Source organism: Schistocerca americana, chromosome 1 (genome assembly GCF_021461395.2).
Source record: "Schistocerca americana isolate TAMUIC-IGC-003095 chromosome 1, iqSchAmer2.1, whole genome shotgun sequence".
Lineage (NCBI taxonomy): Eukaryota > Metazoa > Arthropoda > Insecta > Orthoptera > Acrididae > Schistocerca > Schistocerca americana.
In genome coordinates, this window is record NC_060119.1 from 1193331878 (window position 1) to 1193356235 (window position 24358).

Sequence of the window (24358 nt, forward strand, 5' to 3'; positions counted from 1 at the left end):
TCGACTACACAAGTGTGTGTCAATGTTAATAAAACTCACCAATAGCTGTGTCCTTTAAGATATTATTTTATTTTGTTGAGAAGGCTACGAGTTTCAGCATTTTGTTACGCCATCTTCAGTCCCCATAGGCATCTAACCAAGTAAAGGAGCCTGTCGTATAGCGCCATAAATCTCTGGATATCGTAAATTCAGTCGTTATACTGTTGCTTCATTCGAAGATCTGGAGTTGCTATGACGTCTTCGAATAAAGCAAAAGTGTAACGATTGAATTCACGATATACAGAGATTTATGGCACTATACAACAGGTTCGCTTACTTGGATAGATGCGTGTGGGGCCTGAAGATGGAGTAATAAAATGCCGAAACACCTACCCTTCACAATAAAATAAAATAATAACTTCAAGTACACAGCTGTTGGTGAATTTTATTGAAATTGACAATTACTTAACCAGCCGACGTCCACTGGCCGTATTGTTGTTTACTAGGTGCTGCTCGACTATTATACCTAACTTTTTATAACTTACATACAACTGTGCTAGCTGGTCTGTTGGTACCACTTTGCAATTCAAAAGTGCTGCCTTCTGCTGATTCTGCGCGGTTTTTGACATACCCCCCTCCGCAATGCACAACAGTCCCTGTCCATCAGTAAGAAAGGTCAGACTGGTCTCGGTTTAGCCCTGGTTGTTCCTTCGCGATTCAACTTCACAGTCACACCATCACCAGTCATCGTGGGCAACTTCAGAATAATCGAAATGTTTCTGATGCATTTGTTGCTCACGTGACATCCACTTACTAGTCCACTTTGGAAGTTACTGAAATCTCCTGGCTGACCCATTCCGCTGTTATTGCTTGTTTACTGTCCAACACAAAACTGGTAGCCTCCTTTTATACTGGTGGGTCCACTTATCGACATATTGTAGTTTATTCCACATTGCATAACGATTTCCGAATACTTCAAATCACGTAGTGTATTGTTCTTCGTTAGAGATCAGGCAGCGGGTTTGTGGAAGTTAGGCATTCTCTTCTGCCATCGAACAGTGAACACCGTTTTATCCCAGTCTTAAGGTGAATCAAACCCTTGCTGACAAACAAACCTGAAAGAAGTTAATAAGAACATAAAGAGTGGAGTGCGGTAAGTACTCACTGAACTCCAATAAAAAATTTTGATACTTACCCAACGTCCTATCTTGGTCTGGAGCCGCGAGACCGCTACGGTCGCAGGTTCGACTCCTGCCTCAGGTATGGATGTGTGTGATGTCCTTAGGTTAGTTAGGTTTAAGTAGTTCTAAGTTCTAGGGAACTGATGACCTAAGCAGTTGAGTCCCATAGTGCTCAGAGCCATTTGAACCATTTTTGAACCTACCTTGGAAGATAGATTAAGGAAAGGCAAACCTACATTGCTAGCATTTGTAGAATTAGAGAAAGCTTTTGACATTGTTGACTGGAATACTCTCTTTCAAATTCTGAAGGTGGCAGGTGTAAAATACAGGGAGCGGAAGCTATTTAAAATTTGTACAGAAACCAGATGGCACTTATAAGAGTCTAGACACATGAAAGGGAAGGAGTGGTTGGGAAGGGAGTGAGACAAGGTTGTAGCCTATCCCCGGTGTTATTCAATCTGTATATTGACCTAGCAGTAAAGGAAACAAAAGAAAAATTCGGAGTAGGTATGAAAATCCATAGACAAGAAGGAAAAACTTTGAGGTTCGCCGATGACATTGTAATTCTTTCAGGGACAGCAAAGGACTTTGAAGAGCAGTTGAACGGAATGGACAGTGTCTTGAATAGAGGATATAAGATGAACATCAGCAAAAGAAAAACGAGGATAATGGAATGTAGTCGAATTAAGTCGGCTGATGCTGAGAGAATTACATTAGGAATTGAGACAAAGTAGTAAATAAGTTTTGCTATTGGGGAACAAAATAACTGATAATGGTCGAAGTAGAGAGGATATAAAATGTAGACTGGCAATGGCAAGCAAAGCGTTTCTCAATAAGAGAAATTTGTTAACATCGAGTATAGATTTAAGTGTCAGGAAGTCGTTTCTGAAAGTATTTGTATGGAGTGTAGCCATGTATGGGAGTGAAACATGGACGATAAATAATTGATGACATTGTAATTCTTTCAGGGACAGCAAAGGACTTTGAAGAGCAGTTGAACGGAATGGACAGTGTCTTGAATAGAGGATATAAGATGAACATCAGCAAAAGAAAAACGAGGATAATGGAATGTAGTCGAATTAAGTCGGCTGATGCTGAGAGAATTACATTAGGAATTGAGACAAAGTAGTAAATAAGTTTTGCTATTGGGGAACAAAATAACTGATAATGGTCGAAGTAGAGAGGATATAAAATGTAGACTGGCAATGGCAGGCAAAGCGTTTCTCAATAAGAGAAATTTGTTAACATCGAGTATAGATTTAAGTGTCAGGAAGTCGTTTCTGAAAGTATTTGTATGGAGTGTAGCCATGTATGGGAGTGAAACATGGACGATAAATAATTTGGACATGAAGAGAATAGAAGCTTTTCAAATGTGGTGCTACAGAAGAATTCTGATGATCAGATGGGTAGATCACATAACTAATGAGGACGTATTGAATAGAATTGGGGAGAAGAGAAATTTGTGGCACAACTTGACTAGAAGATGGGATCGGTTGGTAGGACATGTTCTGAGGCATCAAGGGATCACCAGTTTAGTAATGGAGGGCAGCGTGGAGGGTAAAAATCGTAGAGGTGAATACACTAAGCAGATTCAGAAGGATGTAGGTTGCAGCAGGTACTGGGAGATGAAGAAGCTTGCACAGGGTAGAGTAGCATGGAGAGCTGCATCAAGCCAGCCTCTGGACTGAAGACCACAACAACAACAACATCTAATAAAATAGCCAAAGTAATTTATTACTTACCTGAAATCAGTACATGAATGAAAATTGTCAATGATTGCACAGGTGTTATGAACTGGGGACGTGAGTTTAAGCTTCTGAGCAATGAATTTCGTAGTGACCAAGTAGGAAATACGATTGCATAAAGGCAGTAGTACACTTTCCTTTTTCGACACTGTCGTACAGTCCCTTTTAGTGAGCCTAACAGTCTCAGATCCTTTCTATCATATTTCTCCAAGGCGACAGAATAGAAACTTTTTTCTTCCGCATAATAAGACATCATCGAAGAATTACAATGAAATCGAGACCATTAGCTGCTTACAGGCGTTGATAAATATTAACGGGGACAGTTGAAAATGTATGCTTACCTGCAAATGGTCTAGATTTTATGTAATTTCTTCGAAAGCTGCAAGATCACTAACGGTATGTGTTCTTTCGGACGGTCCACTTCAATAGCAGTTTCCAGATTAGGCACCTCATAGCAGCGTCAACAACAGCGACTTCGATAGCAGTTCATGAAAGACTTTTGTCAGTTACCGATAACCAGTCACTGCAAAGACTGATTATCTGGTAGTCGCCCATTGGTTGCGACACATCTGTGTTATTGCTAAAGTTAAATATTGTATTTGATTAATTGTAATAAAACTCATTAACACGACTTGGTTAATTGTTATCCTAGCGAACCCAGTATGCAGGCTTAATAGACACAAAAAGACTGACGACGAGGCTGCACGAGAGAATTACGATATGAACGCAATCACTATTCTAAAGCCTTGAAATTATGATACATTATGAATTCGTGGAATTTTCTGTTTTAGATACGTTTCAAGAGGTGGAACTGAAGCAGAACTTGCGGCGAATGATAACCCTGTTTGAGGTATACGCGTAAATGTGCGATATTAAACTCGTTTCCATTAAATTAATGAAGCACCACGGTCTCATTACTGAGAAGCCTTGCGAAACGTTTGGCTCTGGTAGAGAGCGGTTCCTGCATGATTTCACGTTCGCACTACAGTGTAGGGAATATCATGTTTTCAGTCTACAGGAGCTCGTAACTCAGCTGTTGTGCATTTTAATTTGAAATGCGCACATATGCTACTCAGAAAACGCAATAAAAACTTCTCTCTCAGCACAAGCTCTCTTCCATGCGTTGGGGTTTGAAGTCAAATTAAATTCCTTGTTGTATGTACTGTTTTGAAAGGAAGTGGAAAGTCTCTATAACAATGTCGTTTCAAAGAAAAGACTGCTACCTGTTACTTAGTTTGTCTTCCACCTGCTATCGAAAGTATAGCCAGAGTTGGTTATTTTATAAACTACATCCAAAATTCAAATAATTTTCACCTCGTAACACAATTACTGTTTACGATTATTTTCTTCATTTTCAGTTTTACTGTTAACTCATTGTTTATAGTTGCTCCGTGTTTTTCTTTATGTTAGGGTTTCAATTAAGACGATAGAAACCTAGTCACTGAAACTACAATTTACATTTCAATCACCATTTCAGGATTTAGCGAAACTACTTCCGTACCAATGTGTCACAAAATACATTTCAGTTTCCTTTAACATCAAATTTCCACTTCAAAAAACTTCGTGACCATTCGAAAGTTAAATAGTAATTGTGGCAGTTCTTGTAGCAGATTGGATTTATTCTTCTTGATTCGACTACTGTCAATAATACTGTTTCACATAAGACATTTGAACATTTATCCCTTCTCTTGCTGTATTATTAATGAATTTGCTCTGTTGTGTCCTCTGGACTTCTCGGAAATTTTTTCTGCGTCTTTCCTTTTCTTGAAAACTTCACAGTGTTGAAGTTAAAATCCAAATTTCTCTTTATCTTGAATTCCTTCATTCTGTTACGTCGTTTATTCCAAGTATCTCTCAGTTCACTACATACATTCATTTTGTCCACTTTGTGTTGCAATACTGCGTAATTTAATACTTTTACAATTATTTCTAGCTGAAATTTTGTGATTCGAATAAATAATCATATTTAACAGCAAAAAAGTGCAACTTATCTGTGGTCTCCCATTATTTTCATAGGAGCCAATAATATAGCACGTTTTTTCCGGATTCACTTAGAGAATTTGGTAAAATTCCTATTAATTTTCTTTTCATACAAAGATGTCTTTCCCATCTCTTAGTGTCACCAAAAAATTTTGAATTATTTTTCTCTTTTCGTGCCATTCGTTGTAAGTCTTCATTTGGAAATACATTCCGTTGTAGATCATGACTTCAATGTTATAACTGTGTTATAGGTTTGGTGACCACCTCAAACTCTTCGGATCTTTCAGTAGCTTTATTGAAACCATCTGTCTGAATGACAAATGTGGGGTATTATAATGTATGTAAGTTACTAATTTTTCAAATTTGTTTTTTAGAGTTTTTGGAATGTCTGTTTTAGATGCAGAAACTCAAATCCAACTTTCAGTTGCAATCTTTCGCTCAAGGTTGACTATCAATACGTAAATTTACACGAAGAACACGTCAACTACCAAAATCAGGCATGTAAACTGATCGCCTTTTTTTATCTTCATGTTGATCCCCAATTATATACTTCGTCGTTCTTCAGTGGCTTTTCTGAACCTGGGATCTGGATTGTCGTCCTAGAAACTATAGTTATGGGGTACAGCCGACAGTCCTTGTTTCAAAATTACTCAGTTCAATGTTCGTAAGAGCTTTCCATTAAGATTACCACTTTTTATCTACTTTTAATTGATATAGTGTCCAGAATAGTGTCTTGTTGTCTACAGTATAATATTTTTGGAAACCCAATGCCGAAGAACTGCATCTTCATTCATGCGAAGAACTGTATTCCTCTTTAATGGTTTCGTTATTGTTTTCGTTTCAGTAGCCAGTTTATTTCTATTTCATCTGCGAACGTATGTCAGTTTCTACGTTATCTCCAGAGCGTGAGGACATGATAAATAATGGAAAATTTCTTAGTAGGAATTTCGGTTTGGACGCCCAGCCACCTAGTCAGTGAGCAATACCTCCGTTAAAAACTGAGTTTATTTAGTGCATAGTCATGCAGAGCTACAATATTGTGCAGCCCTGGTATCTTTCTCAGCTTATGGAGAATTGCATTTGATTTTCATGAGCGTCTATATAAGAGGTAAAGAGACTGATTACTGAGAGAATAGTATACCTCGTCCAATCTTTCCTCGGTCATGGCCCGAAATACTCGAGCAAATGGGAAAAACGGAAACGAAATATGTGGGTGCGGTGACGAAAAAATACTGTATCTCTGGCAGTCTTGATTTCAGTTATATGAATTAACAACAAACTTGTTAGGAATATTTTTAGGTTAATAAATTCACTCTCTCCTGCATCAGAAAATCCATGCACAGGATTACAGTAAACAAAAAGAAAATCATAAGAACAGATGTTAAGCTGTAATGAGTGTTTAAAAAGTTTACGTGGTATAAAACTACATCACACAGTATCTGAATAAACAGCTCTTGTTGTAGCACAAATTATAAAATAATTTTCATTAAACGTTCCTACGAGGAATCGTTCTTACCAGTTTTCCGTTGATGTACCACGAGAGATTCGCAGCAGGGTATGAGGGTTCCACAGTACAGTTAGCTCGTATCTTCTCCCCCAGTGAGTATTTGAGCTTCTCCACGTCCACAACTGGATCATCCGTGGGAAGATCTGTGACAGAGACAGAATAGTGAATAATAGTGAAAAACTGTGTGAATGACTACAGAGTAAATCAGAACTGACTCGCGTAAATTAAAAACCAGCTGCATCATTAAGCAACCTACTAACACAAAGCAGTAACATCAGACTTCTAATGTGAATATTTTTTTAAAAATCAGAAATATATTTCATACCAAAGATACTGTACAATATTTAAATACCAGGGCAAATATAATTGATATAGTGCTTTTACGTCTTTTTCACACTCTCACTTATCTCTTGCAATTACATTGCTCATTTTAAATAAAATTATAAATTCTGTTGATGGTGAGTTTACATTCAAACAGATTGTAATAAAAATATTTTATGCAAAAAACGAGCTATATTATTGGAATTTTTTCTTTGCTGTTATTGTATTCAGCCAAGAGAGAGGAGATGGACGGGGTTTGTAGAACGCAATGGCTGTTATTTTTTAATTTTTCAATGTAATTGAGACATTCTTGAAGTGTTGACTGAAATACACATATAATACTGAAATAATGGGATTTATATGTTGTTGATGATTTGGAAGTTTATTTTGCCGATAATTTTGTACTACATGATGATGTCCGTTTTTCTTTAATTCGGCTAGAGGGCAATGCTCGAGGTGACTTTACGGTTAGCAGCCAGTGGAAAACCGGATGGAATGGAGTCATGATGTCATGAGAAGGGAAGTGAGATGCAGATGAGGAGCTGAAGTTTAGCGGCGGTGTTTGGGATTCGTCAGGCAAGCATTGAGAAGTTTGATATAATTGGACTCGACATAGTTGTTGGATGAAACAGATTTAGGATATTCAATGTATGGTGGGGCGGGAGTGGTATTAAAAAAGAGTATGTACGCGAAAGAAAGTAAACAGTAAATAAGTGGTGAAGTCATTTAAATCAAATACGGAACGGACAGCAAGTGTGATGTCGTGAATTTTTTGGGTTCACTAAAAAGAGAAAAAAAGGGTTGTGGGAATTTTGGGGATAGTAGCGATTCGCATTCTATCTTCAATGGGAGATGGGAGTTAACGAGTTATTTTGATGAAGTAGTATGTTTTTGCGCAGATAGTAAGTCACCTAACAAGGGACCCCTTGAGTGGGAGGTTACAAAAGGTCAATGTTGTCTACGGTATTCGACGCCCCAAGTATTGTCTACCCTGTAACCACACTACTGGCATCTAATGCCAACAGGAGACGGGACTGGAGGTATCCAACGGTAAGTAAAGCATGAAGCTACGTCGCGTAATTGAACTGTTTAGTCGACGAGTGCTACAGTGCGAGTGGTGTTGATACGAAGCAGAGCAATAGCTACGATAAACAAAGCAAACATAGTTCCAACACTTGCAGAAGTGGACATTCCGTTGGAAAGGAACCCAAGGAGTTTTTCACAGTGTGAAAGAAGTGTCATGTAAAATCGTTTCTCCCAAATGAGTCAGTGGAATGTGTGGTGTCACATACTCTCGACCGAGTGGACAACGTATATGAGGAGTACAATGATGATGAAACATGCTTAACTAATGAAAGTGATACTAAAACAGGTGTCGAGTCATGTAGTTCATCATCCTTGTGGGACACGGAGCCACAAATCCCGCCTCCAGTGAAAGCAGTATAGCACAATCGTTGTCCAAGAAGCGGGTACTAAATGTAATTACGTACGTAGAAGATCTTCCGGAGTACAGTAAAAGAACAATTACGAACAGATTTCGAATAAATATGAGGCAATATGACCGTCTACTGCTTAAGAAAAACTAGGGTTATTCAAGGAAGGGCTAGGCCCACTTGTTACAAAAGCTGGTGTTCGTGAATTCCAAGGATGCTCGATACAATTTATAGTATGTGCATGATAGTGACCTACGACGTCACGCACATTAAATAACACGCGACATACATTACAGCGATTTCAAGGGAAGCAGTGGATGGCTGCATAACTTCAAACAGTGCTACAGGACTGGAAGAAGTAACACAACAAAATTTCAAACAAAGCAATCTGCGGAATCGCCCCGAAAATGGTTCAGATAAGCAAACTTATCCCATCGTTCAGTAAGGAATTTGTTTTCAACTCTGACAAATCGATGTGAAGTGGAAATGCATATGAAAGGGACCCTGGAACTTACAGTCTCCAACAGATTTGTATCAAGATCACTAACGTTAATGCCTTATTGCATTCGTATAAAATTATGATGCCTGTGAAACTGGGTGGTAAAATGGCTGGAAAGTTATTTATTGTGTTATTGTGCTGGGAGATGTTGAGGGTTCTCTGCCCACAACAACCTTTTCTCGAGAGCGTTACCTTGCAAGGGCACTAGGGAACATTTACGTTACATCAAGGAAAAGTGGTAAAATGGGCGTAACAAAACTAGTATGAGCAACTACTTTTCGCCAATGGCCAGTCACAACAGCGTGCTGTTGCTTGGTTACTGCTCTGTGCATAAAAATCATACTTCCTTAGAGCAAACTATCCCTCCTGAAAAGTGTGTGACATTGCAATTCATGCCACCTGGAACCACTACACAAATTCATCTTCTGGATGTTCGGTTTTCTTTCCGTGCCTGCAAAACACATTGTAGCACTATCTACAGCTACACTTCACCCTCGGAGCGCTAACAGGGGGCGGTAATTCGTGCACACTTTTTAAAACTATCCTGCTTTATTATTTTACAATTTTGACTTTTTTAAAATGATTTCTTGTTTCATATTCCGTAACCACTTTAATTTTTTCAGTAAAACTTAACACAAAAATTTAAGTCTAAGTAGCCAATGTGACTTTTCACAAAAAACGTATTTGATATTTTCAGGTTAATGAGACTTCTTACACATGATCATATTTACTAAAAGTATGTTGTGAATGAAAGTCAACGATAACTTACGAAAATTGTATTTTTTAAATTTTTTGCGGTGGTCATAAAGTACTCCATCCCTTGGTGTAAACATTATGGAAAATATTTTAGTGTTGCTAAGATTGTACTAAAGGATATTTATAGGGTCTGTACTCTACTGATATATAGTTACCTACTTAAAATATATTGTTAATAAAGGTTAACCACTGTTTTTGGTGGGCACAAAGTAGCTACCCGCCCAGCTCGATATTAGGTGTTATGGGAAATATGTTGGTACTGCTAGAGTTAAAGGAAAACCAGTTTCACTACAAGCTCCACAAAAGACTTTTCCGTATTCTGTTACAGGCCATCAAATTCCATCAGTTAGTATCAACCCGTTACACCAATGTGATTCTATATGCATTCTTCAAGAGTGGTTACCGAGCTGATCGGCCTGCACGCTTTGCAACTCATGAGCAGTTCGTCTGCAATCTTGATGGTGCGAACGTTTGTGATCACGGTGACACTACACCTTTCATTCTCTTTCAAGGTGAAAGTTAATGGTTTTTTTATGAACATTTCTTGAATGCCAACGATGTCTATTTTGTAAAGTGTAGTACGTACATCTCAAAGAAGGGTGATCTTTCCTCCTCCCAGATACTCATTTCTATCGCCTTCATGATCCACACTGTGTGTCATTAGCAGCTAATATTTTTCTGTACTATCTGTGAACACAATATTTCAAATGAACCTTACTAAAGACTGAACTTGTGACGTGACACTCAAGGGGTTCCCTGTAAGCTCAGAGAAAGAAGTTTACGCTGGTTGAATGCATGAATATTCTGACTTCGGAAATTAATTATGTTTCATTGGCGTATTACATAATTATTGTGTTTATGGGACATTTAATTGTAAACAGAGAGTCACGCATTCAAATAAGCGTGTGTTGCATCACAGTCTCAGAATATTCTTACGGATACATTCGTAGAAGTACTGTATGTCATTTTTGGCTATTATGTTTCACAGGTAGTGCAGGTACTGCAGTCTCAGGATTTCCTACTCATAACAGAGTTATAGTTGCGTGATCTCTTTCCCAGAGGAGTTGATGTTGTGGGAGAGCACGTTGGGTTAGTGCGTACACACACCGTGCTAATTGGAAGACCAAACCTCATTGTGTATGTAACCTGTTTGTACGTTGGCAGCGCTATAGACTGTTTTAATATCGCTGACAGCACGCTGCGTCCTCGGCAAGAGATTCTGTGGTTGGACGGATTAGCAGTTAGCAAGTGGATAGAGAAATGTATGGACATGTTTTTCTTAGTAGACACTCTGTGATGGTAGGAAATCCAGTTTAAAATGAGATGAAATTTCTTACAAGAAAAAATGCAAGAAAAGGTATGATAATGGATGTGTGGTTGATAATGTTTAGGTAGTGGAATAACTGACAACTACGTAATTTTTGGAACTGGATGTCACATGAATAAGGTAAAATTTTCTAAATACATTGTTTCCTTTTCAACAAAATCTTTCTTTTGCTAACCGTATGCCTCCTAGTAGTTGGTCTATATTAGTTAGAATCCTTTTATTCACCTCGTTGTTGTTGCTACTTGTCGTAATTGCTGTAGTTCGTGTTACGAAGATTTTCTGTGAGGTAAGTGACTAATGAAACAGAATGGGGTTTCCACTGTTGGGATTCGTAATTAAAATGAGTTTATGCAGTGCTGCAACTGTTCAAATGGCTCTGAGCACTATGGGACTTAACATCTGAAGTCATTAGTCCCCTAGAACTCAGAAATATTTAAACCTAACTAACCTATGGACATCACACACATCCACGCCCGAGGTAGGATTCGAACCTGCGACCGTTGCAGTCGCTCGGTTCCGGACTGAAGCGCCTAGAATCTCTCGGCCACAGCGGCCGGTTAACAGTGCTGGAGGTAGTTGCATATTTCTTTAATTTCTATTTTTGTTAGGATTTCTTGCAATTTACGGACATTCTTTAGGGTTAATTATTGGAAGTCATGTTGTCAAGGTATAGCAGTCAGCAGTAATAAATGAATATGTTAAGTTTTATTTGTCTTTGTCGGGGAAAATTATGTTTGTCAGTGCTGAATAAAAAAAGTGTTTAAAGAGATAGTTTGAATTGGCGTTGTAGACACAACGATACAGTATGCCGAATGATTTTCTAGATTTATCCTGCTTATACCATGCTTTCTTCCAACAAAAATCATAAGTTTCAATCGTTGAAGACCTTGGCTCCTACAGGATGATGTTTGCTAGTGTCAGATGGAATCACTATTAGATTCTATCACGGTTCGTGGGTTAGTTAGGTACTCTTTTATCCAAACATTTCGTGAATCCCAGGAATAGAAAGCTGTGTCCAGTAGATGGACTAAACGACATGTCGCACCCATCTACAAGAATGTTTGCCAAGATGATCGACACGGCTTCCGTCCAACATCATTGACATCCAGCTGTAATAGACCTGAGACGTGGCGGTGACATATTGTTTTGCTGACAACGCACTTTTACAAACGAGCACGTTACGTGGTTTATAATGTCGAGTAAGAGAACAAATTGTGGAACAACATGTCCTACATATATGCGGACTGCATCTAAATTCTCCACAACACATCACGAACTATGTAAACTTCAACTGAGTATTGTATAAGAAATCGAACCGGAGCGTTGGACCACATTCGACTATAAAACACTGTGGGCCCAGTGTGCCCCAGGAAGACATAAAGTAAGACGTAGTTTAGCAACCCTTAAGAACAGTTTCGTTGACTCATCCTTGGCCATGAAGTTTTGAGAGAAGCAAAGTTGTCTTTCATAAAACACCTCTGCCAGTTGAGCGAGCGATTGCACAATTACTACAGGAAGTTATGTGTGAGGTAAAACTGTGGAATATCCAAATAACAAAATTATTTATCTAGGAAAAGAGACGTGGTTGACGTCACAATCGGCTAAAAAGTTACAAATAGGGGCGCCGGATGTTGATTGAGGACAGACCTGTAGCTGATGGCAACTCAACCTCACTGAGTCAATAAACGTGTTCGTTGTTCGTCTGCTGTTTGTGAAGGATAGATATGAACAGTCGTGTAGACGGTGATTTTAATTGGTACATAAATGTTATATTTGTAACCATCACATTAACTACAGATTAAGATGAGGTTAGATCAAATGAGCAAAGCTTATATCGAACTGTTAAGACGTCTCCCACATTTGGTACTGATAAGAAGAACTTCTTATCTAGCTGTGTACACAGTCGGGCTGTGGTAGATAAGCGCTGATAGCCTTCTGGTCGCGATTTCCTGTGTGATTTTTATGGTACTGGAGAGTCTTGTGGGTTTAGATATTAAGCAGAAGCGCAACTATACCGGCGTTTCGCTTGTATCGTCCGTTGTGTCAGCATTCTTTTTAGTATTCTGTTGGGCTCATCCGTTAAGTGATCATTTAGAATTAGTCGCTTCTGTGAAGACTTCTTGAGTTCTGGTGCTGACACTTTTATCACTAATTTAAAGCTGTTACCAATGTACACCAACTTAAATGTAATGCACCGGGACATTTATTTTACCAAGGCTTTGGGTACTGATTGGCGGGCCCACCTAACTCTTCCTTGGACTTTCTTATAATCCCAAGATTGTGCATGTAACACTAGTACGAGCGGAGTGTGAGAAAGAGTGCACACCATGGAAGGCAAGTGGGATTTAATGTTGTAACAGTGTTGATCTGCAACGGGTGAACACCACCAGCAGGTTGGTAGATCACGCACGCTTCTCATTCCGCAAGTTTAAGGATGCAGTTACTGCCTCCTCGAAAGACGTTACATGTTGCTTTAGTCCTTATCACCTGTCCGATAAAAATCTATGCATAGATGTAAATGGATATTGCGAATTAGGTGACAGACTCTTACAAAATATTCTGAGATCATACGGAGTAATTCACGAGAACTATGCAAACATCGATCATGAAAACCACAAGTGTCCGATTCTAACGTCACACTTTACAATCATAGATCAAGGAAATCGGTTGGACGCAGCTATTTTTGGCTTTCGAGAATTATTTCACTCAATACGACACCAACCATTTTATCGAAAGTAGTATTTTATCAGACATGGAACGAAATTTATAACCAGACTGAAAATTTCTTGGTAGATGGGGCGCAGCTGGCTGTCTTGGATGGAAAGTAATTGGACAGATATAGGAGTGACAATAGTTATGCCACGTGGGAGTTTGCTGTTCATAAAAGTAAATATATGCGTACCCGAGAGGAATTCTTTGCGATAACTGCTGTTCAAACTGTTCACCATGACATGAAAGGCAATGATAACCACACACCATTAGCCAAATTATGCAGTTGTCTGTAACGTAGTACTGAGACACACTTTCTCAAATATTCCGTCAGCTTTAGATAACATATCAAAGTACTGGACAGACTGGAAACTAACCTAAGATATTCAGAAATGTACAACTCTGCACTTCACACAAATAAAAAACTAGTGCAGAGTACCACAATACCAGTGAGTCACACGTGACTTTAAGGAGGCCTACAATAACCGGTAACTATTTGAGTTTGTAAATGAAACTGTCAGATAGGTTCAGCCGCAGGTACCACACCACGGTTCACTTGTAGGACAATGGGAAAATGTAGTCACTCCTCAAATGAGACTGATTCAAACCACTCGTTCGACCATTCCTCGGTCTGTATCAGATAGGACAGACGGAAACTGAATGTATACAAAGAAGGACGGCATGGAGGTCACAAGTATATCTAATACATGGCAAACGTCGTGGAAATGCCGATAAACTTAAACTGGCAGACGCTTCAAAGTAGATTCTAACTATCCCACAATATACTACCTACAATGTTGGAAGAGGCAATATTTGGCGCCGGATCTAGGCATCTAGTAAAGACATTATGTCGAGGCTTGATTAGATTAATTACAGCGCACAAAGAAGAATTTGTGCAATCTTTCTTGCAGCGATTCACATGTGAATGGCACGGGAGAACCGCTGCTACTTCGTACAATGGAAACTACCAGCTGTCATGCAACTGACGGTGATTCGGAGAGAATCAGCGCTGATGTACACGTGGACTAGCAGCACAGGTAGCACTGCTGCCAGCAATACTTGCGACAGCTGATATTGTGGGGCAAAGACAATCTCTTATTTTATGTACATTTATCTTGTGGTGGGTATTGTGTCACCAGCCGCTGTGTTTATGAGTATTAATGATAATAACGTCAGCTGTAGGTTTACGACGAGTTTCAGTGATTTATTTACGCACTGTCTCAGTGGTACAGTCACTCTCTTCAGGTGCCTAGATAAAATAAAAGTAGCATTCATACGAATAAGAAAATTATATTGTTTCTTGCAGCGCCATATACGGCACTGCGAGTGTAGGCTGGCACTAGCCGCAGAGGTTGGTCCTGCTTCCTTCCAACTGTATGGCGACTTCTCTGGCTAGGAGTGGTTTATGTGGCCGTGCGTGGGGCTTCGGAAGTGAAAGCGAGCACAGGGAGTGTGGTAGCCGTGTGTGCTAATGAGACGGAAGTTGTGGCTTGCCATTAGAATGCTGCCCGGGGAGGCGAATTTTGTGCTTTCATATAATACGAATTCCGTGGATGTACACCGGTTCTGTGGCCTCAGTTCGAAGGTAGAACTTGCTTGTTCGATTAATATGATCCTAGTTTTGTATCCTTTCAGTTATGGTGATGTTGCGTTTTGATGTTGATGTACGCTGAGCTTCGTAGATATGTTGATGACATCAATACGGTCGTCACGGGTGACGATGTTCATGAGTTTTGAAATACTTTTAATCATTGCATAAAAATATGGAATTTACGATAGAAGTAGAGGGTAAAATTAATTTACTGTACTTGCAAAGCACTAAGATTGAACAGAGTCTGAAGATTGATATTTATCGTAAGCCTATAGCCACTGACCCGATCACTGCAAAGGATTTAAGTTGTCCAGCGTATTTTTTAATTCCATGTTTTATCGTGTAGAGCCGGCCGAAGTGGCCGTGCGGTTCTGGGCGCTGCAGTCCAAAACCGCGAGACCGCTATGGTCGCAGGTTCGAATCCTGCCTCGGGCATGGATGTGTGTGATGTCCTTAGGTTAGTTAGGTTTAACTAGTTCTAACTTCTAGGGGACTAATGACCTAAGCAGTTGAGTCCCATAGTGCTCAGAGCCATTTTTTTATCGTGTAGAAAAATTAGACACTGCTAAGGAGGTTTTTGAGGAGACAAATGTGATTGTTAAAGTAGGTATAGGAAATCGTCTCACTGTAGCGAAAACAAGGAAATCGGGAAAGCAGTGTTTAAGAAAGTTGCAAAGGAATTTTGGGATAATGGAGAGCCGATGATGAAAAAGTACGTTGCGCTCTCCTGCTACGGTTCTGTGACAGATGAAATTACTAATGCGATCCATAGAGTCAACGTCACAGTGGAATTCCAGACGTATCATAAATTGGGAAAAATACTGTGACACAGTTTGGCATCAGCGATTAATAAGTTTAGCAGAGCAGAAGTGTAGAAGATCAATTGCGGCTCGTGTGTGAAATGTTACAATGGGCACACCGAGAAGCACTGCCAGGGCAGGTACCGTGAGCATGGATCTGTTAGTAATGGTAGTGCATCAGAAGACCATCTAAGAGAATTCAAGTATTGCTTCAGAAGCATTAACGATGACTTGTCTACCCTGCAGTATGATAGCAAAGGAACAATCCCTGATATTTTGGAGAAGACTGAAATTTACGTGAGCTATCAGCGGAACACGAAAATTTTGACAAATGAGCGGGTAGCGAGCTGTCATAAATGATTTTCCGATTTCTTCCACGATGTAATAGTGAATAAAAAAGGACTTCTTTAATTTTACGTTAACCTTCAACTGTTTTGTACATCTACACCTACATGGATACTCTGCAAATCGCATTTAAGTGCCTGGCAGATGGTGTATTAAGGACGCACTTCAAAAGTTGTGAAATTTCGTATACATTAGCTTTAGACTCTGTGCATTCATAGTCGTGACGTCCTCTAGTGGGAGTATTGTAAGTCTTCCTCTGACAACTGTAGCGAATTTGTTTCCAGAGAAACTAGAAAGTTTGGGTTGGCTCTTTTTACATATAGACACTTTCATAACTTTAATGAAAAATGACAAAACATAAAAATTAGTTTTATTTATTTTATTTCTTAAACTTACGACGCATCATCCGATGCACAGGGCACTCAGCTTATGTACTCTGTGCTTTCATTACGGCTCCGTAGTGAACCTGTCTCACTTTGCTTTGGTTTCCACTGATCTACGTCACTTACTGTATTCGACGGGAAATGTTGTTCGTCAGTTTTGTATGGGCATCATTATGCATCCACTTTAACTTCTTTTGTAAGACGTTTTGTAAGAAGTGGTAAGCGTTTCTTGTTGTTTAGTCGCTCTACTCGTTTCCAACAAGATGAAATGCTATGTCACTGTTTGTACTATTATTGGTATTGTTCTTTGTATTTTTTACCAGGCCCTCAGACGATGGCCTTTGCCCAAAACGCGTCAGCACAATAAAGCAATTACTGCCATCTAGATGATTTCCATTTCAGCGGCCTATCACAGATTTTAGAGTCTTATTTATATTAATTTTGGCTATGCTTGCAGACCTCCATCAAGACTTTAAGTCTGATCTACGATGTGGGTCAGCGGCTCACAATTTCTTCTTGGAAGCGCATGGGCCACTATATTGTTTGTTGCTTGTGTCTAACTCTGCCCTGTATCAAGTGTGATATGAGGCGTTGTTATGTTCTCTATTTTTGAACTAAGCTCCGAGGTGGATGCCAAATGACTGTATGTAAGTGCGGGCCGCCAGGGATCGAAACCGACCGACATATAGAGCAAGGCACCGCTCCTTGTAGCATTCTGTATTTGATAATATGTACTGACACATTGGTTGTGATCTCCGTTTTACATGTTGCCTGTTGAACAATGTCTGATTACCTGTTAGCATAAAACTGCAGGTCTGAAGTAATCGCTTTACACGTGATCCTGATCTGGTTAAAAGTAATAACAGATGTCAAATGTTTTTTAATCTATGTAACTGCACAGAGATAGAGGTAATGCTTACGGTTAGAGTATTTATTTCTTTAAATTTAGTAAAATTGCAGACTCACCGACATTAACTAACGCAGAACAGTAACTAAAGCAGATTTGAGAATTGTCAAGATTAAATAACTTGAAGGTAAAACTTTGGTATGAGGTAGCTTGTATTGGTTTTTGATTTGATTCCTCACTCTTTGTTGAAATTTAATCTCTGTGGTCGTTCTTGAATTTATTGTTTAGTGTATTTCCAGTTCTTTAGTATCCACTTCTTACCACAGTATAATGCAAGTGATAAGAGTACATGTTACTGAAGAGTAAATTAGTTCTTCTATTGTGCTGATTTGTAAAGTGGGTCTTTATTTTCGGTAAAATGATTGTTTTTTAATGGTTTGCTGTCTGTGTGGTACTGCATCGAAAAGTGTTGTTATATGAAATGGTGTGTATTAGAAGTGTTGTTATATCAAATGGTGTGTATAAGAAGTGTTGTTATATGAAATGGTGTCTATTAGAAGTGAATTATATAAATGTCACTGAACTCAATCAGTCACCCCACCCTTTGTTTATGATGCGGCGCCGTACCACCCTCCACTGAAACTTGCGAATTAGTCCCACTGCTTGGTGTATCACGTCTAATTTATGTACTTCCACGTCCTGAGGGGTGTTGGAACAGCAGTTGCTATGTTTATATAAAATAATGATAACACTCAGCTGTATGTTTACAGCTAGCTTCTCTACAGTCTTCCATCTTCCAAAATAACTGTTCCTTCGACGTTGTTATTTCGTTGCGATTGATGTTATGGCACCTACAGTACGCTGTAACATTTCACCATTTTAAAATGTTAATGTCACTGATGAAAAGCTTGTCTTTTAAATTTTCTCAAATTATTCTGATTACGAGTAAGCCGCAAATTTTTAAGGAAGAATAGAAATGGTTTATGTATAGACAATAACAAACGAAGTCGAAACAACTGAAACAGTGGCAATGAGTGACAGTCGTCCGGTGGTCGGTCAGTGAACAAGTGTGTGTCAATCAATCGCGCGTTTGACGCACATATTATGAAGTTTGTATGTCTAATTATACAACAGCATTCAGTTTTAATTCTCATTAACAAGTAAATTTTTTAGTGCAATGCTGGCAAATCAGCTATGATATGACGTATGTCACGCTCTGTGTATGTTGAATTCAGTGTCACACTCAGTAACACTTGCCACTGTATATTAAAAACGAACGTAATGGTAGAAAAACAAATACGAATAGTTTAGACATTTCTGCCGCTAAGGTTAATAGCAATCACTCCAAAAGCTGACTCACGGCTGCACTTTCCACGTACTGTGCATATTCCCCAGTTATTATCATTATTGCTGCCAACTATCATGGTGGAGACAATGACTGTCATTACCCAAAACCAATTATCGGAAACTAACCACTCCACATTTAGTACATTTGAATGACTTTGGAATTTCATATGATTAGGAACCCCTAACTTCACGGTTCTGTATGAAACAATGTACATTTCCTTTAAGTGAATGTAAGTGTCGGAGTTCTCGTTACTACCACCGATTTCTTCTATCATTTAATACTAGATCTGTTTTGAAACAACGACAACCTGCTACAAATATTATTTTTTATCACTGTGCAGCCGGTTTCAACCTTGCACTCGTGTGGCAAAACTTTTAGAATGTTTTCACGATCGTACTCTACAGTATTACCTCATGGTTGAAAGTAATCGCAGAATAATAAAGATTAATGCTTTTTGCAGCCTATGGTGGGTTATTCGTAGCATTTTTGAAAGCTGTGAAGCACGATTTTAGGAATACTTCTAATGTGTATTTTAATATGAATTTATCACTATCTACACTAAATGCCGTAATTTTAGGTGTACAATGAAGTTTTATTCGATATACAACTATTGTACGTAAACTAACATAAAGAATTTCCATTCTATTTAACCTCTGTCTGCCACTACTGTTCAGTGTATTTTACCAATGTTTTTGGGACTTATTACTTCACTTTAGAAAATATTCTAGAACATACCTCGTTTCATAAATAATAAAAGTATTCTCTGGGATTTTTCTTCTCTGAACTTTCACTTCTGTGAATGAGTAAGTCAGTAAGACAACAGTTATCAAACGTTACTCTGATATTTGGTTCTGTATAGGCAAGGTGGTTTGCTGACGCACTCACTTAAATCGATCCTCAGTGGTTGAAACATGTAATGTAATTATAAACTTGCAACTGAGACGGAACAATAAATGAGAACTATCGTAAGTTTTGAGACTGTTTACAGTCTTCCCTTACTTCAGTTGTCTTGAGACTTTAGCAGATACGTCATTTTTTAATATTTGTCACCAATTGCTCTGGAAAAGTAGTGCTGCTGACGGGATGACTCTTGCATATACAATTATTTACATGCATCTGACGATGCTTGCCCTGATTTTGTGTTTAGCATTTGACGATACCATTTATGGGTCCAGTATATTCAGACATCCTTTTATAAAACAGATCTGAAGATGATCATTATGGACCGAAATCAGTAGTGTAATTTAAAAAAAAAATTGGGACCATTGACGTGAAGTTATTCTATATTCGGGTCACTGTTCAATTCGTGACCATGTCGCAGGTTGTGACACAGATACAAGATCGATGTTGCTCTATCAGTGGACGGAAGATAGGCAGACCAACTCAATATGCTTCCTAGAACAAAATGGAAAGTTTGGAATCTATGTGCATAGGGAAATAAAAAACTGTCCCTTAGTGCTCTGCGACTCCTATTCTGGATACAAGGATGAACAAGTATTGCTGGAAGCCTCTTGGGGAAAATATTTGGTTTTAAAAATAATTCCACCTCACAGTAATTAATATACACAGCCTCTAAAAGTGTATTTCTTCAGGAAATATAGAAGACATGCCCCGAGAATACCAGACTTCCTTAAACTACGTTCGAGGAGCAGGCATTCAAAATTGGATGACAGATTCATTATCATGAAAACGCTTTCTATCATTTACAATAAATTATCTGCGAAATCAGTGCTTCGTTACGCTTCGTAGAACACTGGCTACCATGTTGGTGAACCTGTGGACAACATCAAAAGTGTCACTGACTTGGCGTTCAGCACTTATATTATACACTAAAGACGCAAAGAAACTGGTACACCTGCCTAATATCGTGCAGGGCCTCGCGAGCAAGCAGAAGTGCTGCAACACGACGTGGCATGGCCTCGACTTATGTCTGACGTAATGCTGGAGGGAATGGACACCATATATCCTGAATGGCTGTCCATAAATCCCCAAGAGCACGAGGGGATGAGATCTCTTCTGAACAGCACGTCACAAGAAATCCCAGAAGCGCTCAATTATGTTCATGTCTGGAGAGTTTGGCTGCCAGCGGAAGTGTTTAAACTCAGAAGAAAGTTCTTCGAGCCAGTCTGTAGCATTTCTGGACGTGTAGGGAATCGTACTGTCCTGCTGGAATTGCACAAGTACGAAGGAAAGCACAACGGACATGAATATATGCAGTTGATCAGACAGAATCCGTATGTACGTGTCACCTGTCAGAGTCGTATCTAGATGCATCGGAGATCTCATATCACACCAACTCCACACGCTCCGTACCATTACAGAGACTCCACCAGCTTGAACAGTTCCCTGCTGACATGCAGGATCCAGTGATTCAAGAGGTTGTGTAAATACCCGTATGCGTCCATTCGCTCGATACAATTTCAAACGAGTCCTACTAGACAACATGTTTCCTGTCATAAACAGTCCAATGTTGCTAGTTACAGGCCCATGCGAGGTGCAAAGCTTTTTGTCGCGCAGTCACCAAGGGTACACGAGTGGGCCTTCGGCCCCGAAAGCCCATACCGATGATGTTTCGTTGAATGGCACGCACGCTAATACTTGTTGATGGGCCAGCACTGAAATCTGCATAAATTTGCGGAAGATTGCAGTCCTGTCATGTTGAACGATTCTCTTCAGCCGTCGGTCCCTTCTTGCAGGATCTTTTTCCGGCCGCAGTGATGTCGTAGATTTGATGTTTTGCCGGATTTCTGATATTCGCGGTACACTCGTGAAATGGTCGTACTTCATCGCTACCTCGGGGATGTTGTGTCCCATCGCTCGTGCGCCGACCACAGCACTACATTCAAACGCACTTAAATCTTGATAACGTGCCATTGTGGCAGCAGTAACCAACCGGTGTGACAACTGCGCCAGACACATGTTGTCTTATATAGGCGTTGCCGCCGCTGAGCCGTATTCTGCCTGTTTACATATCTTTTTATTTGAATACGCATGCCTGTACCAATTTCTTTGGCTCTTTGGCGTACAATGTGCAGTTATGACATGTGATCAACTTGCTTCCTTTAACTATTTGTGTTTTGTATTCATTTATATCGCTATGAGCATTTTGTTGAAAGTTCTCACTTCCACTTATAGTTAAGATATCAGTATTGTGTTTGACGTTTACAATGATATCTTTTAGAGAGACATCTAAAGCAATTTTTCAGTCTTGCAAAAAAATGGACTTCACGTATTGAGAGGTACGTAACGATCTTGTAACTAAAATTTTATAGAAATATGTTCGTTCGAACGCAAAACAAGTTTCGTATCCAGGATGTTCACTTTTCATTACGAACACATTTCACTTCGACTAATTACTATTTTTTGGTTTGCCATGTTTATAGTAAATAGTGTTGCCATCTGTCACTCTGTTTTACGTCCATCTGTTGTTTGGTTGTGGTGTCTAAATGTACTTTAAAATTATTTTGTTTGTTTGTGTGTGTGTGTATCTATTTCTTTTTTTAAAAAAGGTATTGCGTTATTTCTTAGTTTGATTATTTCCTATTGGCTAACAAGATCAATGTATTATTAATTTGAGCATTTGTTACATCTCCGATCCTTAAAAGGGATCTTTACATACGGTAGTTTTTCTGCCATGAAAGAAGCTTTCTGTTGTAACTTTTCATGATAACTGTTATCATATCCTTTCCTATGTTAGATACTTCATTTCTATACTTTATTAGGTGTTCAGCAAAAGTAGAACGGCTATTTTAATATGTATAGCTTCTTATTTGTTTTTATACAGTTCTGAAATTTCTGTAATTGCTAGACAGACAGATCTGCAGCCTTCACAATCTGTCAGTAAACACCAGCTCCTTGGTATTTGTCTGGAGTTTCTGTTGTTGTTTGCAAATATGACTGGAATATGTCTCTGGTTCCATATGACATTTGTAATCTTGTTTATTTACCATATCTGATATTCAGTTTAGTGATCTATGTTTGCGTGTTAAAACGGACACTTTCTTTTTCTTAGTCATGTCATGGGATCCCTGTTGTGTGTGTTTGTGTGAGTTGTAGTGTCTGTGTTTGTGCTGTCTGCAGTGTTCTCATTGATAGAGTCCTCAGTTTCATTCCAATTCTGTTTAGCTTTGTTTAGAATTTGTCGTGAAATTTTGATATTATATGGTCGTTACATCCATTATTTTGCTATGAACTGCGTTGTTTCGAATCCTTTTACATAGCTTTCCCTGCTGAGTGGCATTTTATTCAGTCTGTGTATCATGTGACATGCTAGTTTGTAGTTTGGTTGGCGGTTTGATGTCGCATTTATAATTCCGTCCTGTAGGCTTTCTGTAAACTTCACATCTGTATTTATTATCATCTCTCTTTATCGGTATATCCAAGAACTGTATTTGTTTTTTGTGTTTCTTTTTCTAGGGTGAATAGAGTATCTTACATACTGCATGAAGCGGACTTGTATTTTCTGATGCTTCATCTACCAGACAGATTAGATTCACCTCAAATTTGGACCAGTACGGTTTTCTATGTTGTCTTTGTGATTTTTGTATCAAAGATGGCTTCTTGTTTGTGGTTTATGAGTATGTTCGCCATTGAAGTTTTAAATCTTCTAAGTTGTTAGGCCACGTCATACTTCTTCAAACCATCGACGTTTTGACCCCTCTGCTGGGACCTTCTTCAGGCTTATGTTGTGTCCACTGTAGACTGAGCACTGTCAGAGACCAATGTCGCCTTCTCTTGTGAAGGGGAGTTTTCCTTCCCTTGTATTGAAGAATTGGGCTTGTTGGGTAAAAATCTTAGGCTATCACTGGTGGGCCATTGTCGTTGGATAGTAATAGAAGTAATGTGGATGAAGACGGTTGTTGGTTAAAACTCGGCAGGGCTCTCAGTGGTAGGCCTGTCAGTGGTTAAAAGGGCATTTTTCCGGTACCTATTAGAGATGGGGGATCCGCTCCTGAACTGATTCATAGAGTTGAATCTTTCAAAGGAGTGAACAATCAGTGATTCAGAAAAAAAGAACGGTAGCTCCAAACGTTTCCCACAACAGAGAGAGAGAGAGAGAGAGTGACGGAGCATGTCAGCGGGGCCTCTGCTGGTCAGAGCACACTACACGCCACACAACACAGCCAGCGCCGGCCTCTGCCCTGCTTCTAACTTGGCTGCCTGCATTGTGCAGTGCCCCATTGGATTTTATGTTTCACATATGCCGTGCCGTCTCTGTGATTCCTCGGCAGCGTGCAGTGTCTGGCGCAGCTTAACTTAGCATCGCACTCCGTCGGCGATCGTTTCAGTCGCACGTCCTGCCCTCTGGGCAGTTGATGCGAGCAACAGGACTGAGAGCTTCCTAGCGGAGAACATAAGAACTACTTGCAACAACCTGCTCGCAAGAGAACGGACGATTTGTCTCGGAGCGAGTGACTGGTGGCCATTCACCGCTCCCCCCACCCTCGCAACTTGCCCGCTCAACGCTCACCCCACCTTTCTCGACTCTAGCCAGAGCGTTGAGCAAAGCAACTCAGGTGTCACTCTGGTCTCTGCGGTCTTAGCTCACGCAGTAATACAGCTCACAGTTCGACCTGCTTGACTCAGCGCTTCTGCATCGGAGTTCGT

The 24358-nt window shown here is 39.5% G+C and overlaps 1 protein-coding gene across 1 annotated transcript in view; it reads right to left on the reverse strand.

Moving 5' to 3' along the window:
- Window positions 1–24358, reverse strand: part of LOC124598001 — a 141264-nt gene that overhangs the window by 104665 nt on the left and 12241 nt on the right. The window contains exon 3 of the mRNA XM_047135974.1: window positions 6402–6535. Within this exon, the coding sequence (XP_046991930.1) occupies window positions 6402–6535 (134 nt within the window). The remainder of the gene's footprint in view (window positions 1–6401; window positions 6536–24358) is intronic.